This window comes from Coturnix japonica, chromosome 1, assembly GCF_054131305.1.
Source record: "Coturnix japonica strain WE chromosome 1, WE-NBRP24, whole genome shotgun sequence".
Lineage (NCBI taxonomy): Eukaryota > Metazoa > Chordata > Aves > Galliformes > Phasianidae > Coturnix > Coturnix japonica.
In genome coordinates this window covers 166,274,039-166,291,879 of record NC_140663.1, presented here as the reverse complement: position 1 = coordinate 166,291,879, position 17,841 = coordinate 166,274,039, and the positions used below count along the sequence as shown (strand labels likewise).

At 42.6% G+C, this 17,841-nt stretch overlaps 1 protein-coding gene across 2 annotated transcripts in view; it reads left to right on the top strand.

Annotated features, from left to right (window-relative positions):
• CEP126 (centrosomal protein 126) overlaps nt 1-7,249 on the top strand; it is a 30,208-nt gene extending 22,959 nt beyond the window's left edge. Inside the window, exons 7-11 of one of the 2 annotated variants that reach the window (XM_015852256.3) lie at nt 1,756-1,914; nt 2,957-3,081; nt 3,388-3,475; nt 4,006-4,215; nt 5,568-7,249. In XM_015852256.3, coding sequence (XP_015707742.1) covers nt 1,756-1,914; nt 2,957-3,081; nt 3,388-3,475; nt 4,006-4,215; nt 5,568-5,644 — 659 coding nt within the window. In that variant the 3' untranslated portion in view covers nt 5,645-7,249. The remainder of the gene's footprint in view (nt 1-1,755; nt 1,915-2,956; nt 3,082-3,387; nt 3,476-4,005; nt 4,216-5,567) is intronic. The other variant, XM_032442188.2, reaches the window with a different exon arrangement.
• The last annotated feature ends 10,592 nt before the right edge of the window (nt 7,250-17,841 follow it).

The following is a 17,841-nucleotide window of genomic DNA, read 5'->3' as shown; positions in this document are numbered from 1 at the left end:
TGCCTCAAATCATTACATCTTGGCCTCATTAGTACAATTAGTGCTCAAAAAGATTACATATACATTTAAAGGATGAAAAGCTTCCACCAGACAGCTGTTGCTGTTTTGCAAAACATCTGATTTGTAAAGAAATTTAAAATACGGTTTTACAAAAATTATGAAATTTTAGGACCAGTCTCACATTTTATGTAAAATATTTAACAAAAAATTACCTTGGGAACAATCTGCTGCAGGCAGTGATTGGGAAGGTTAAGAAGGGACGTGGGAGATGTGGTTTTTACACTTCAAAACTGTTTCAGACTTGCAGTTTCCCTTCTGTGTCCCCTGCAGCCCAGCCATGGCAGCAGTAGATCCTTCTGCTTGTAAGTGTGCTGTGTGCTGCTGTGCTTCCTCCTGATGGCACCAACTGGGCCACATCTCCTGAAAGTCCACACAGCACCAAATGGAACCGTGCTGTGATCCGCCATGCAGCTCTGACACTTCCTATAAAATAAGGAATTGCCGTGAATTAAAAAACTAGGTTTCTCATTTTATCTACAGTAAACACGTAGTTCTATCGATGGGAACAGAGCTAGATGAATATTCTTGGCCTGAAGGAAGTGTGAGAAATGAGAAATTTTATCTCCTTGTCCATTCAGTTCAAAGGCAAAGAGATGAGCTTAACGATGCGTGATTTAAGTTAACCTATTTGATTTTACATTGGAAATGAATGAAGCCTTCCATTACCATACCTGGCCTGGAGCAGAGGTGATGCCCTTATTTGCACATCAGATCAGTGAGCGGTCCGGTGTCACAGAGCTCCAGCTCTGTTAGAGGAGGGACCGAGAAACCTCTCTTTAAGATATGGGTGGGTGGCCCTTTCTCAGAATCTGCTTACATTTTGTGGTTTGAAAGCTTTATTTATTTAAGTGCTCTAAATTACTCTTAATGGCTGGCTATTATTTGTTCTATTACCGGCAAATGCACATAGATCACCATGGGTTTTGTCCTGAAGTGCTCGCTACGACAATGAATATTGCATTGCTCTTGAGTAAATTGCTGCTGTGACACTGTTGCTGAGCTCACTTAGGTCTGTGAGGACATAAGAAAATGTCATCGGTTGCAATGTGTACCCACATTTCTGAGCTACAGAAAGTGAGAGCGAGATGAGTAAATAAAGTGGTTGTACATGGGAATCTTCCTCGAACTGTGGTTCCAGGCTTAAAGTCAATACTTCATGGCTGACACAAGTTATTCTCTGTTGCCAAACGCAAGAATTATTTTAAGTTCTTTAATTTTCAGCCAGTGAGGTGCTTTGAAATTGTGTTTAGCGTTTAGCCTGAGACAAATAATGCCTTGTGGGCATGATAAGGGGCATGGCTTAGTGATGAGACTCGGTAGGGCAGGTTAAAGATAGACTTAATGATCTTGAAGGTGTTTTCCAGCCTAAATGAGCCTATGATTGTATGATAAACCTGGCCCTAGTTCACATGCTTATAGATAAACATTTATATCTCAGTATCTCATGCTCTTACAGATATTATTACTTATTATATTTTTAATTAAATTTCCTAAATGAGTATTTCCTGGTCATAGACCTACCATGTCTTGTGAACTGATTCAAATAAAGATCGATGAGCATCAATAGAATAACTTTGGAATTTATTTTTCAGGAAAAGATTACGTGATGACTAATATAATAGGAGGTTTCTTCTTTAATTCTTCGATTTCTGCCTGCATACAATATAACACAATGACATTTCTCTTTCTTTCCAGGTGTTGCTCAGCATCGTATGTCACATTACAACAATTCACATGCAACTAAACGCCAGCCTTGTAAAGCTGTATCCTGTATTCCCACTGGGGACAGCAGCCAGAAGACTTGTTTCAAAGCTTCTTCTAGGATGAACAAATTGGGCTTTTTCCATGCAAACAGTAAGAATTCTGCTTTGTTAAATACCACTATAGTAACAAGTAAAGAAATTAAATTCTGTTAAAATCACTGAAAGACCTCTTGGCCTAATCATAAACTTCTGCTTATAGAATCACAGCGTCATGGAATTGTTAAGCTTGAGAAAGACAACCAAGATCATGTAGTGCAATCATCCACCTACCACCAATACTGTCCATTAAACCATGTCCCTAAGTACCACATTCCCTTTCCTTCAGCATCTCTAGAGTTGGTGTTCCCACCACCTCTATGGGCAGACTCTCTCAGAAAAGAAACTTCTCAGTATCCAGCCTGAATGTCCCCTGGCACAGCCTGAGGCCATCCCCTCCCACCCTGCTGCTGTTTCCTTTGAGAAGAGGCTGACTCCCACCTCACCACAGCTTCCCTTCAGGCAGTTGTAGAGAGCAGTGAGGTCTCCCCTGAGCCTCCTCTTCTCCAGACTGAACAATCTCAGCTCCCTCAGATGCTCCTCATGAAATTTGTACATTCAATTATACATGGTATTAGGGGAATAAATAGTTAATTTATATTTCCACGTAAAAATCAAGTAACTGTGCTTCCTAATGAGAACGTAATATATCCTTGAATATGTAGATCCTGACTTGCATGTGGAAATACTGATTTACATCTCCAGTTTGTGAGCATGGAAATTTATTTTAAAACTTAATTTTAAGTTTGAAACCTGATAGCAAAATTTTGGAAATGCACTAACAAAACTGAGATAAATCTGAGGTTCGATATCTAAGTCAGGTCTTTTCCTATTTGAGGAAAACTAGTACAGAGTGTGTGCTATCTCCATCTGGATTTTATAGTGTTATCCTAAGAGGAAATTAAACATGCTTTAGAATTGTCTGTTTCTCTCTTCACATCAAGAAAATACATTTAGTGAGATACGCTGTAAGTAAACTTAAGGTGAACTCTTAAGCTCTGAGACAGAAATTTACCCACTGTCACCAGTTTTGCTTCTAGTATCTTTCTCATATTTTTGCATGTTTTTACTTTATTTCTGAATGCATCTTATTTAAGGTGTTGTTCCTGTTACAAAACAAAGGCGGATTTTTAATGGCTTTGAAAACAAACACGGAGCTTGTACAGACCAGGGAAGGCAAACTGTGGATTCTAGAAGGTGGAAGCCTACTCATCATACACAGGTAAATGTTGGATGCTATTAAAAACATGAAAGAGAAAGGGTTGTATACCCTCCAAATTGAGACACTTTCAGGAATACCAAATATTTGTTCTATGTCACAGAATTTTGAATCATTGAACTAAGTCATCTTGCCACCATTATTAATAACAATAATAGAACCAACTAAAACACACCTACTGTATTAGTATATACAAATATTTTTGCACTTGAAAGCATCTAGTAATAAGAAGTAATAACTAAAAATGTTCAGAAAGTATTGCTGTTACCTTACATTACACTTTTGAAACTCTTAATGTATTTTTGATAGAATTTGTTACGTACCGTCCAGCTGCGTCCTGTTCAGTCTGCATTTGATCCAGCACAAAATAGGAATTACACCTGTGAGTCTGAGGAAGGTATAGTACCACGTCTCTCTTCAATCACTGTTAAATATGAAGTACTGACCTAATATAGAGTAACATCTCCTGTGGCATCTTTTGGCATCAGTGTTTCAAAGTAAAAAAAGAGTATTTTGATGTCTAGGTCTAATTTTTTCACAGGAACATAAGATATGTCATCATGTGTCATAACATTAATGGCTTTATAATGGCATTACGACCTATAGTTTGTATTTAACTGTAAGATAGCTGTGTGTATGATACGCGACAGTATAATATGGACAGATACTGGTTGTTGTCATTATACATATATAAGTAGGGCTAGTAGAGACCCCAGAGATCCCCACTGTAAGACACACTAGTGATCTTAACTATATCATTTTGTGACATACCTTGATCCTTGACTGCCACCTATTTGATTTTTATAGTGTGAATTTTATACGTTTCACAGATCTATACTCATGAAAGCAAGCAGTATATTTAAATGCCATGAGCTCTTCTCATTTTCTCTGTAATCATTCTTCTCGTTTACCCTGTAATCTTGTCAGTTTCAGAAAGCACTGCTCAGTTTCTTATAGCAGAAAAACTAACAAGAACAGCAGCGGCAGAAGATGAAATCCTGGCAGCTATGGGAAGTGTGCAACCAGCCAGACAGCCCCTGCTGCTTAACACAGCTCCACGTCGAGGCATCAGTGCACTTTCAATAGAAGAAGAGAAGATTTTCCAGTCTCTTGATCGTCTCAATCAAAGGCTACTAAGTAAGTTCAATTATAAAAATAATCCTACATCAAGTGATTAAGTAACTTCGTATTTTGTTGTCATGTCTTATTTTGGATTATAAACACGAATCTTGTGATGAAATCTTTTTTCCTCTCATCCCTGGAGTTAAATTGAAGAGGTGTAGATATACTGTTTAGAGACTTGGTTTAGTGGTGTTCTTGGTAGTGATCAGTTGATGGTTGGAATTGACCTTAAGGGTCCTTTCTAACTTCAATGATTGTATGGACATGCAGATCTTTGGTAAAAATCCTCCAGTTCTCTATTTTGAGCACTCTATCCTTTCCAAGCACCATTCACACAATGCTCTCAGCCATGTGGTCCTGTATGAGGCCATGAGTTGGACTCAGTGATCCCTGTGGATTCTTTCCAGCTTAAGATATTCTGTCATTCTGTGATTTTATGGTCCTGCATTGGAGATCAGTGGGAAGCTTGTAACAGTGCATGGAGTCTCCTCACTGGTCTGCATGGCTTTCTGTACTATTGGAATAACTTCTGCTTGCCACCTTTGCCCCTTATGGAACTGCTGAATCTCCCTGACTTTCCTTTCTGTTTGGACTTGTTTTATACACAATTTCACTTGCCAATTATGCAAGTTTACAAGACTCTGCTTCCTTGAAGTCCATTGATTTTATTTTACTATTCTACTTATTTTTGTTATAAACTGTATAATTCCCTGGTTAGTTAACCTGTTTAGCCCTAATAGTTCCTGTTGAGTGGAATCACACCAAACCTGGGCTTACTTCATGCTATTGAGTTCCCACACACTGTTCATCACTACATCAAATTGTGGGTTTCTGGACCTTGAGGAAAAAGGCTTCAGTTTCCTGTAAACTCTAAGCACGGGATAAAACAACTTTGTCAACCATGGCTTACAGTTCCTCCTCCCATCTGGCTTTGGGTCAGAAGCTCCTCACTGCTTCTCTTTCGAAGCAAACAGAAGTAAAGTATTCTTTCATTTATAAGACAAGACTTGTGGTATGGTGTATTCAAGTTAACAAAGTAGCTACGAGCTTTATTGCAAGAAAAAAAAACAGAACTGCTGTATGAGTAATAGGAAATGATAAGGAAATGAAGGGAAAAGTAAATTCAGCAAAGGAACTGGGAGCAATAAAGCTGGAGTTTAGGAAGTGTGAAAAGCAAAACTGAAAGTTGTAAGAATAGTGCGTAAGGAATATTGAAGAGACAATGAAAGAAGTTAACAGATTATTAATAAAATAACTGCAAATTAAAATGATATGTATATGTATATCTAATATACATATTAGATATGACATTATTATATATATATATTAAATTTAGCTTGCTAAATATACTTTGATGCTATTTTTAGATGTTCAAGAAGCAATTGCAAGAAATCCATCTGTCTCAGGGATTTTACAGAAAACCTCCCCTTTTGTAAGTGTTTAACTTACTTAAGTTCAGCTTTCCTGCACACTGACTCGATAGTTTATCTTGTACGTTCGATCATCTTCGTGGCCCTCCTCTGGACCTGCTCCAACAGCTCCGCGTCTTTCTTGTGTTGGGGGCTCCAGAACTGCATGCAGAACTCCAGGTGAAGTCTCATGAGAGCGGAGGGGCAGAATCACCACCCATCACCCTGCTGGTCACACTTCTGATGCAGCCCAGGATACGGCTGGTCTCTTGATCTGCAAGAGCACAAGGCTGGCTCATGTCTAGTTTTTCATCAATTTCAATTCAATTTAATTCAATTAGGGTAGCGTAGTTACCTTTATTGGGCCTACACTGAATCTTTTGTGAGCCTGTAGGTTTCTCTGGGGATTTTTTCAAAGCCTGTCCTACTTTACAAACATTACCTGCTTTCCACACAAACGTGTTTTCCTGTCTTGCAGTAGCCAGACTCAGATGGCTGATTTGTGACAAGATTTCTTCCACAGATTCTTCATCTACATGACAGCATGAATAAAATACAAACACTAGGCACTGCTCAGGCTGCCCAGTCTCTTGAAGTTCTCTGACAGACCTTTAAGAGCCTCCCTTCCCAATGAGTGTATACGAGTATATACATACTTAAGCATTCAAATAGGTGTGTCTGCCTGTAGATATAGATGCTGATCTCATACTGGCTTGGAACTATTCTCCATGATGAGTGAACAATTGTTGTGCAAGTTCCCAGCTACAGAAAACAGGTAACTGAGATTTCATCTATTCTTATGCTATGAGAAGCAATGGAATTTTGAAGTCTTTTCTTCATTGAGAGGACCATCTTCAGCTCTCTTAGTTTCAGAGCATCCAGATAAAGAATGGATATTCACTCAGTAATTGATACAAATAGCATTATGCCTTGTAAAGCCAGCGTTTCAATCCAGGGAGTGGACAGTTGTTCACATGGAACTGAAAACAGATCATGCAATATCATCAAAGGAGGTTTCTTGTCTTCTGTTTTTATGCTTGCGTTTCTCATCATTCTCCATTTTTTATAGAGGATTCAGCAGTATGTATCCTCTCCTTTGGTGAATACTGCAGCAACCTCACAGCAGTACCACAATACATCCACTAGCAGCTGCGCAGGAAATATTGCTTTCCAGAAGCTGCTCTGGGATATTGCAGCTCTAATATTTTATATGTATATTATATGACGCTGTAACATTAGGCACAGAATAAAGATGAATGCAGTAATTTAAACAATAAATGTTAATTGGTCGATGAGCATTTTTGGATAATTCAGTCTATTTTACTTTGAACTTGAATTTAAAGTCCTGCATATTAAAAGAATGGAAATACCTGATATTTTCAGTATTTGTTTTGGTAGTATAAATTTCCAGTGTCCATAATTAAAGTGAAAGGGGAAAAAAATCACTACTAAGATTATGTGTAAACTATTCTCCTAATTTCCTGCTGTGTTTTTTTTAGGATTTACTAATATATTTTGCTACAACTGTGAGTGATAAATTGTTAAATTATTTGATTGTCAGTAAATGACGCCTAAAGTTTCACCTTTGTTCAAAGAATTCAAAGAATAAATTCAGTTTATATTGGTGGCCGCACTGCAAATTGCTGTGTTCTGTCTGTTGCCCTTATTCAGAGTTGTATGTGATGCCTCTCAAGCTGACTGTAGCCCCAGCAGCGTATTTCTGCTTCTGCTCACACCACAGTGGCTCCTGCTCTTCTTTCTGAATTGCTGGAGATTCCTGTGCTCCAGATTTACTCAACACTTGAACTTAAGGAACAGTTCTTCCTCAGCTCCTCACATAAAGGACCTCAGGTGGAAACTAGCAGGAAATCAGAAGGAAAGTACGTGTGCAAGGACTACAACTAATGGTATACAGTTGCACTTTCACTGAAGCACACTGGGGAACCTTAATACATCACATTTGGGCTCAAACAAGTATTCTAGAAATGCACAGCCATAAGCACTCAACAGCTCATCAGCAGAAGGGTTTTTTTTCCTGTTTCCCTCATGTGCTTTGTAACAGGTTACACAATCTCTGTGCTATGAGAGTTACAAGCAACAAAAGTGGGGACAACAGGCTCAGAGCTGAGGGCTCATTCCTGTTCTTAATCTTAAGAACACAGACGGACCAAGTACAAATATATCCTTCATAAGGACATACGTATTCTAAGAACACATCCAGGTGGCTTTCTGCAGAGCTTGGGCCACTTGTCTGTGTAAGTGGTTATTTTGGAGGGCAGTTCTGTTTTGGCAGTCTTGGACTGGTAGATTGTACATTGATCCCTTGATTTTAAGTTTACTTCCAGTATGAGTGTTAACATGTTGGTGGATTTGGCATATTTGGTGATAAACCTGTCTGCATTGTCCCATCAGTTCTAGAACACAGGCATTTTGTTAATTAACCAGCATGTTACCTAAATCTGTGAAGTTTGTTAATTTTTAAGGAGTAGTAACTTTTTAACCTCCTCTCTGAAACATCTGCTGTTTCAGTGCAAAGCAAACACTGCAAAAGCTATAAAAAGTATACGCAGTGAACAGAATCAGCCAACAGATCTAAGCTGCTAAGCAGCTGCAAGAAGCAACAAAGCAATTTACTGGCACTCTGGATTTATAATTCCCCATCAGATGCTGATTTTTGTCTTGTATCTATCCAGAAGGAACTGTGGGATTTGGGACTTGTTTCTATCAGAGAGCTCCCTGAGTGCTACTCAGTGTTACTCCTAACCTTTGTGTGTGTGTACAGGAGGTTCAAAGAGCTGTATTTCATTGGTGGGCGCAGTACTGCAGCCCTGCCCGTGGAAGGGGGCTAGAACTAGATGATGATCTTAATTCTTAATTCGGGGGGCGGGGAGGGGGAAATCTGACTGACACAAAAGGGGATGACTTCAGTGTGGACCCTTAAGATAAACTGCATCAAAACTACTGAAAGTTGGTGTTCCCTTATGGTTGCCATTGCCACTTGTCCTGTCCCTGTGGCCAGAAGGGGAAGCTGGAGCCCACATGCCCAAAGGGTTGTGATGTGTGTTACTGCTTACTGGGCCTTTGGTGCTCAAAGACATGTCAAATTCCCCGCAGAAGACATCTGTGTATCCTCTAAGCAAATGAACAAAGGCCTTCTGAGTTTGCCTGTAGAATTGGTTTGCACTCTAAAAGCTAAGCCCGTACATCTCTGTTTGTATGCACTATACCGCAACATTCCAGTATGGTGAGGATTTAGTATTTAAATAGTGAGGGAAAGTTTCCCCACAGAGATTAAGAAAGGGAAAGCAAATAATCCAAATACCAGAGACTGTGGATCAAAAACAACCCTGCTAGTCAGCAGGCCAGCATGCCAGCTCAGCCAGGTTCCTTCTGCTGTTAATCGGTTTAGGTGGCAAAAGCAGAGCCCGTGCGTCAGCTTCCTCTCTTAATTACAGGGCGAGACTTGTCAAAAACAGGTGCCTGTATTTTCCTAGGAAAATCCTTTCAAGTAAGATAGTTGATTTAGGGTTACAGAATTCACCTCCGAGACGATAGCTTTGTTTCTTAGATTGCTTTGATTCCTTTGGCAGTATCACAGTTTTTGTTTAGGTGTCTGAACAGCGTGATTCTCAGAACAAGGAATGTGCATTAAGTCCATGAGCCCAGAGGCAGCTGCTGGATTCTGAGCACTCGGGAAGAGCCAACGAGTCCTTTTCGTTCCATCAATTGATGATGACTCCCCTGACTAACATTTAAGGCTTTCTTTTAATCACACAGAGTTCCTTTAAAAAGCAGACTATTTTATTTATTAAGTATGAAGAACCATGATAAAATCAGCGAGGTTGTTTTGGACGTGAACGTTCGAATTTGCAAATCTAAGCAAAACCTTAGATTTCTTCCTAAAAGTCTTCACTCTGACTGCCATTTCCACTGCTTTATAGAGATATTAGTCCCTGTTCTTTCCACAAACAAATTTTGGCACAAAAACATACAAAAAAACAGCCTAAGTGGTCCCCCTCAAAAAATAACCTTAAATCAACAGGTACCATTTCATGCTGTGAGGTGAAGTATCCTTTTAGCAAAAGGCTGAAGTCCAACAGGTCACATGAAATTGTACTGGGAGATGAAAATTAATTTTCCATTGGTAAGATTAAACCTTCACATTTCACAGGAAGCAAATGTGCTTCTCTTTTTGGAGATGAATTTGCCACTTCACAGTCAGTTTCCCTCTAATGGTGATGACTACGTTGAAAAGTAGTTTGGTAGCTGAAAATTTGCTCTATCAAATAGCGTTTTTGTGCTATTTGTATCTGTTCTAGTTTCTAAGGAAATAAGTAGGCAGCGTTGCTTTCACAGCGACCTGCGCACTGTGCTACAAGCGCTGCTGCCCAGGCACACCTGGCTGTGACAAGGCCTGATACCCACCAGAGATCTGTGGGGCACAAAAGCACCTGGCCAAAGTCTCCTTCTGCTCCACCTCCTACACAGCACCCTCCAAAGCTCAGAAGAGGATGAGCTCCCTGTGCATCTACAGTGCCATGCAGGCAACTCAGCACCACCTGCTCCAGCGTGTGCAGCCGTGTTCTGGAGTGGGAGGGGGCAATGGGTTTGAGCACTTAACGAGGCAGAGGCGGAACTACGCTCTGCTGGGACCGATGGTACCTCAGAACGTTTGAGACTAAAAGGCACCCTTGGAAGCTGCATTTATGTTGCTGGTGCTGTTGAAGTCTGCAGGAAAAAAATAGAACGACAATGTGCATGAAAAGAAATCAGCAAACTTCTGGGCAGACTGTGTGCAGGGAGCAGCATTGAAAACATGTGGCCATCGGTTTGTGGGAATAATTAGACCCGATTGTCATCGAATGCACTGAAACACATCGATCTGCTCAAGCAAGTAGGCAAGAGTTCCATGTTCTGTAATCATCCTCATCATAATATTCATAATAGAGCGGCTCATATTGATTCCTGCTCTAACATCACTGCTTTTATACAAGAGAATTCACACAGCACGAACATGACTCCATCTCACTAGAGCTGACTGCACAGTGCTATTGGAATTGTGTTTCACATTGTAGCCGCAGGATTCCTTCAATATTAAATAAAAACCCCAAGCCAGCGACAATGGTGGCAGTGCTCCAGGTGACAGAAGTAACTGCGGGTGACAGAAATCTGCATATAATCTCTCTGTAATTGTATACAATAATTTTGCGTTTGTTTTGAGAAGGAAGGAATTGTTCTGCTGTAATATTTAATCTGCATTCAATAGTCACGCTCTTTCAGGGAGGCAGGAAGAAGAATGGAAAAGAGGAGAGGAGTGGAGAGAAGGATTGGAAGGGGAGGGAAGGGGAGAAGTGGGGCAAGATTGTCTTTCCTCCATTTTTCAGTGTCTGTTCCTATTTAGTTTTTCCTACTGGCATTGGAGTGAGATGCTGAAAGATACTGAATCTCTTTAGTGCCTTGCACTGTTAGATAGAGATGCCAATAGCACGGACCATTGTCTGTTATTTGATGGCCACTGAAGGTCTGTGCCATCAAGCAAAGTGAAATATGGGGAAATACTTCACATTTAGCAAAGAGTTGTGGTCAAACAAAAAATAAATGAGAAAATTTTAAATTCTTTTCTTATGTATATGTCCATTTCTGCATTTCAAGATAAGATTTTGAAGCTCACTTTAGCTTAAGCAGATCAGCCGGAGGCTATGCCAAAATGTACAGTTTCAGGTCCACTTAAATCTTTTGGTCATGTTTTGTCAATGGAAGTTATTTCCCCTGCTGACTTCTCAGTTTAAAAGCAACAATTATTTGTGCTGCCTACTCAGGAGATGTGAGTTTCTGTTCTCAGCTGTAGGCAGAGGGCTGGGTAGAACACGGCCTTCAGAGATCACAGGGTCGGTTTGCTGGAGTTATTTTCCCATAGTTATTCACATTGCACCACTGACCACAGCATTTCTGGCCAGCCCATGCCCAGAGTCCCCTTTGGAGACTAGGGCTGTAATTTGCTGCGTTGTTCTGCTGTGCAGTACGAGCAGCGCTCAGCAGCGCAGCAGCACGGTGTGGTTTCAGGCAGCAGGTGACTGGAGGGAAGGACCGTACACACACAGACTTTCACCATCCTGCCCGCAGAACCAGGAGGCAGAGCCCAGGTTGCTGTGGCTGAACCTTTCCCTTCCTGGACAGCATGCTTGCAGCGCTGCTTGTGACAGCGAGAGAGACGATAACTTCGTTCCTCTTCTCTTTAGATTCCAGGATGTGGCATGTGATTAATGCCTGCTTCTGTGCTGTTCTGCACAAGTGCCCCATTGGACGGGAGGGGGGGGAATCTGTCTTCATGTGAGGGGATTTTATAGACCAAATATGGCCCAAGCCTGTTTGATAGCTCTCTCATAAATGAAACGATGACAATCCTCTTGTGACTAGGAAACATTCCAGAGGCAGGGTGTAGGGTTACACAATGGTACAGTGTCTTGCCCCTGATTTATAATTTGAGCAGCAGATTGCGTTCAGACAGAATGCAAGTTGAACAATGAAGTTTCTAGTCCTGATCTCATTAACAGAGATTTATACCAAGAGCCTATTGTATCTCGTTCTTGTGGCCTGCCATGCCAGCGAGCCTTCATAAAGTTATGGAAAATAAAAAGAAGCTTCTGTCCCACAGTTGGGGCAGGCAGTTCTCAGGAAAATCTCTAGTCAAACGTAAAGTGGTCCCAACCTGCACTTACTGTGCGTACGCTCTGGCCTTAATAAGACTGGGTGTGATTACTGGATCAAATGTAACACTCCAGCTCATTGGATTTAAGGACTTGCAGAGACACAGCTTAAAACAGCTTTTCACATATTTATATTGCTCCACGGTTGAGTCACCCTAAGATGGCTTATTATTTGCAAAGCATACGTAGCCACCAAAAGAACTTCATCCCTTTGCAGAAGACCCATTACAGATAAACCAACATTGACACCTGAGAGCCGCTGTCCTGCCCGCAGCTCCACAGCCTCTGTGCCACAGGACACCAGCCTGGGGCCTGCACCACACCAACATTCTGCATGAAGAAGATGCTCAGCACGTTAACACACCAATATCACTGCCAGGCAATATGGCCTAAGCACCAGTGGAAAGAAAGCGGCTGCAGCCGCTCTGCTCTTAAGCAGGGCTGTACGGCACAGCAAGGGCCCACACAGCTCCTGGGGTGAAAGCACGGTCTGGCTGGAGCTCAGGAGCCGTCACAGTGAGGAGGTGCCACCCAGCTGACAGCGCGGCTCTGTCCTGCTGTGAAATGCAGGCGGTCTATCGGCCTATCGTCAGCAAGGCACGGGGCTTCGCAGCTCCACCTGCACAGCTCGCAGTGCTGCCCGGGTATAAATAGCCGGTGCTGCTGTCAGCCTGTCCTTCACAGCCCTGACACTGAGCTGAAGGGCACTGCTGAGAGCCATGTCCTCCCAACAGCTGACACTCGTGTCAGACACACAGCCCCCAGACACAGGCTCTGTGTCCAGTTTACACACATTGGACAGCTGAGAACCGATAAGCACAGAAAAAACAGCGGGTAAACCTTCAGATGGCAGCCAGCTCCACAGCACAGCACAGTGCTGCTCACAGAGAACAGGGGGCAGCCGCTCTGTGTGCGGGGTGGGGGAGCTGCTGTTGGGATTGCCAGCAGGTACCTCTGTGGTACAGGCAGTTCATGCTGTAAAAAGGCACATCAGCTGAGTCTGTGCATGCTGAATCAACAACACAGAGCACCCTCACATCCTACTGTAAGGACTGTGGCAGGATCTCCCTTCTGGTCCCCTCTGCTTGACCTCCAACAACAGATAGAAGAAACAGCACAGCATCCTCACAGTGACATCCCAGCCTCAGTCTTGTACAGAAGAGTATTTACAATCTTATTATTTAAATAGGTTTTGAAGCGGGTTTGGGTTATCTCAGCTCCGTATCATATTGCTTTGCTCTCTGCTGAGCCCAGGGAAATAGGAACATCTTGCTCACTTTTTCTGTGCTATTCACTGTTTTGCAAGCTTTTTCCAAAAGGGTTCAGCCTGTGCTGCAATAGCAGCATTTCTATCTTGCTAACGACTTGTTGCTGAATGCCAGACAGCCCAAATATGGAATAATCAGGACAGCAGTGGATGACATTTTCTAGGCAATATGTGAATGATAAGCTTTAACTAACTTGGGCAGTCTGCATCTTAATCCCTACCTTTCTTCCTTTGGTGTTAAGTGACAGAAAAATGCCCAGGGTTCTTTCTCTTTTCCCCTCTTTTCTTTATCTCCCACAACAGCCTCACTCCCCATAAATCTTATTTCCCATCAAGGAAGTTCATTTTTACAGCTTTCCTATCCAAGTGCGGTTTTTTTTCCAGCATTTTATGCCTCTGTTAGTACAAAGAGCTGGAAGGGACAACCCAGAGAGTTTGTTCTACTCCAGCTACGAAAGCTCTGTCACAGTGCCACCATCCCACAGGGCAGTGCTCAAAGCAATAAATCCTTTGTTAAACTTCGCAAGCAAAGCCATTTCACACCTTCCCACTGCAGCACCTCCAGCAGCACCACCCAGCCCTGCCTCCAAAACCCTATTTCTGTTTCTGAGGACCCAGACCTGGAGAGGAGTCCCTCCGATTTGAAACTGAACTCCACATGGGAGTAAAGTAAATCTGATTTTGTATTCACACACTCCACCAAAATGAGCAAAGAAAAAAAAAACTGCATCTCTTAGATGTGCTTTGAGGGTACCATATTTTCAGAGCATGTACTCAGAGGCTGTATGTGTGTAGGTCTGTGCTCACAAAGGCCTTGCACCCAGGACTGGCTCCAGGCATCCCTGTGAATGAGCAGAAACCAAACTTTGGGCATGAATTGGGCACCAGACCATTGCACCAAGCTTCTTTATCCACTTAGACATGTGCCATTCTAAATCCTCCTGTAAGTTAATAACCCTCAGAGAACTAATGAGTATTATTCCTTGTCTGTTCACTCCCTAAACAGTCACAGCAGTTGTGCTGTCTCCTCACAGATGTTATCTCACTGAACTAGGACACTGAAGCAGAATATAAGACTTCTCCAGCCTTATTGAGTTTACATGCTGCTCTGTACAGCTGTCTCCATAGACCTTCCTTTGCCATGGTCTAACTGCAGGGATTAGGTTCCTACTGCCAAACCTTTGTCAGGTCCCATGCTCCCAGGCTCTGGTAAATCCTATTGTGCCACACAAGAACTTACAGCCCACATCTGTCCATCCTTCCCGTCTCTGGAGACCGGTGTCCCCATGGCAGGACACACAGCCAGTCCGTGCTCAGCCACACATGGCAGCGCAGGACACATAAATCAGTGCTTGGGGCTGGGAATGGAGGTGCCCTGGGGCTCTGAATCACAAGCCTTGCCATGGGAAACACTGGAAATGGAATGTCTTCTAGCAGTGCTGTCTGCCTCGCTATCCCCAAGTGATATCAGATGGGGTATTCAGAAAAGAGATAACAGGACAAAAAAACCCATGCACACAAAATGCGCACTTGCAAAAGGGAATGCCCTGCATGCTCACGATACCCACCCAGCTTCCCCTCTTTACAGGAACCCAGTGGCTGTTTCAGCCTCCTGGCCTCCAGCAACAGGAAAGGAGAGACCTGGCACTGCAATGAGCAGCACACACAGACCCTTCCAACCGTGAGCCTGCACCCAGCACTGTGTGTCAAGACTGTGGCTACACAGATTAATACCATGAGGATTTCTGATCGCAATTAAAATAAGCTTTTGTTTTTAGTTTGGGCCTATATCTTTTGTTGTTGTTTCCTCTCTCTTGTTGTCTTTAAAGGCATTTCTACATCAGTGCCTCAGGAGAATGGCTACAGGGCAGAGACTTCTGGCTCTAAGCTCAGACAGGCAGGGGTGGAAGAGGAGGAGCAGTTGCAAACTGAGCTCAGGATGGGCAGCATTGCCCCCAGGAGACCCTGCAGCAGGGAGCACAGTGTGCTCAGTGCCACTTTTAATTGGCACTTTGGGCACACGTGGTAATTTAAACAACCAGATCTACAGAACTGCATCCAGCACAGTGTGGGCTGAGCGTATTACTTTGTTCACCACGTAGGGTCCAGTGCAACTGTCCATGCACACTACCTGGAGAGGCTGTACTGCCCCAGCTTTATGCTGCTTCTCAGTGTCATTCAGAGCAGACCCAGTCCCATGTCTTCTCTCACCTGATTCCTGAGAATGGCTGCAGGCTACATATTGCTTGAGATACTGGGAGAAATGTGATTGCGTAGTTTTGCATTATAGCAGCACAGATGATGAGAACAGCACTGGGACAAATTTTGCCTGGATAATGTATGGAAAGTTATGCCAAAAGAGTTTCAAGAGCGGCTCATTTCCATTCTTTACTCAATACAAAAAAACACTGAGACCCATTTGAAGTTGTTCTGCTTCTGCCAATCATGAAACAACAGAGAAACTGCAGAGAGGAAAGCCCCCAGACTTCATGTAAAACCCAAGGTAGTTTCAGAAATGTTTAGTGACGTCTGGAGGGACAGGGTAAAAAGTTCCCATTAATTTTCATGGAAATAGGGTGTCCACCTTTTTCTGAAAGATGTGAAATCTCAGGTATGATTATAAACCAAGTACAAGCACAGCATCTGAACGGCGCCTTAAAAGGAGCAATAAATGTACAGAGCAGATCGCAGCAGATCGAGGTGAATCCAGAGGAAATCTGCACAGTTCAGTTCCTCAGAACTGAAGTGAAAATCCATTGCAGAACCCCTGCAGAAGGGACTTTATAAACAAAATAATTCTTAAATCTCTGCAGATTTTCCCTGTCTCCACGGGTCAAAATTCCCTTTCCAAGGTTCGCAGCTGTCAGCCTTCCCTTGAGAGCTGCCTACGACTACACAACTTTGGGGCACAGCACTTGAAGCCCTGACCATTTCTATCAATTTAGCTTGGCACGGCTCGTAACATCTGGCCCATAATTAATATAGCAGTTTAAAATCCTTCAGGAACTATTAAGCACATTAAACGCAAGGTATATTAAACTTAATGAGTGGAAAAGGTTTTTTTTTTCTGTGGAAGAGAAAAACTGAAGAGTTACGATGGTGGAGTTAATAATGTACTTTAAAAAGCAGGAGCACTATATTCCACATCTCTTCCAGTTCCTCAGATCTCTTTTGTCATTAGTGAGACAGCACTTGCACATTAGCAAGCCGGGTATCAGATGGCCCTTTTGTGCTTATTTGTTTCCTATGAAGAATGTAAGTCCTGCGGCTGCTCATGTTTCCTTTGGCAGCTGATTAGCTGAAGGTTCAGCATTCAGTAAATTTGCAGCCGTGGCAGAGGCACAGTCCCACCAGGTCCGCGGCCACTTGTTTGCCATGTGCTGAGCAAGGAGACCCCAAGCTGCCCCCTGGGCCACCACGTGTCACCTTCATCCTTGTGAGGTCTGCACCCCCACCCTGCACTGCCTGGCCACCACGGTGGGGCTGGATGCAAGCTGAGAGCTACTCTGTGTTCTGCTATGTAGTGATTTATTTAGGAAGTTGGAAGAAAATGCTAAAAAATAGGCAGAGGAATTAGAAGTTTCATATGTCTTTATAGATGTGTAGAAATGGTGTGGGTGAGGATTGCCCTGCTTCCTTTGCAACTGCTGGAGAGAAATGGGCACTTCTAAGGCAAATTTGTTTGTCCCTGAGGTCTGTATCTAAAACAGGTCTAAGAAATCAGTACCTAAAGCTGCCTGTTCATTTCTAATGACTGGCTCAGCTATAAGCACTCTGTAGATGTTAAAGGTAGATAGCATGAGTGCCATTGCAGGCAGACCCAGAACAGGGCTACTGACTTCTTTTCCCCATTAGATTTCAAACCTTGATGGATGAAGTTAGCTGCTGAAGTTAGCTACAAGAGGATGTCTAACATGAGGACTTGTCACCAGTGTCTTCTGCAGCTCATGTTCCTATAGGTATGACTTTCTTCACTTGAAGTGAATGCTGAATGCTGTTCTATCCAAGTAACTGAAAATCAGTGTTTCTACAAATAAACTAAAAAAAAAAAAAAAAAAAAAAAAAAAGCTGGCTTCCAAACCTAAACTGAGGCTGAAATCTCTGCATCTTAATTCCTAAAATGCTTGGTGCCACTGGTACTCTTGGTGCACAGACACTGAGTTGTCTCTGAGTGAAGTTTGTTTATAGCTGTATCAGTAAACGAAACAGGCCAGAGTCAATTCTAGAGTCAATTTAGGGGGAACAACTGTTTATACTG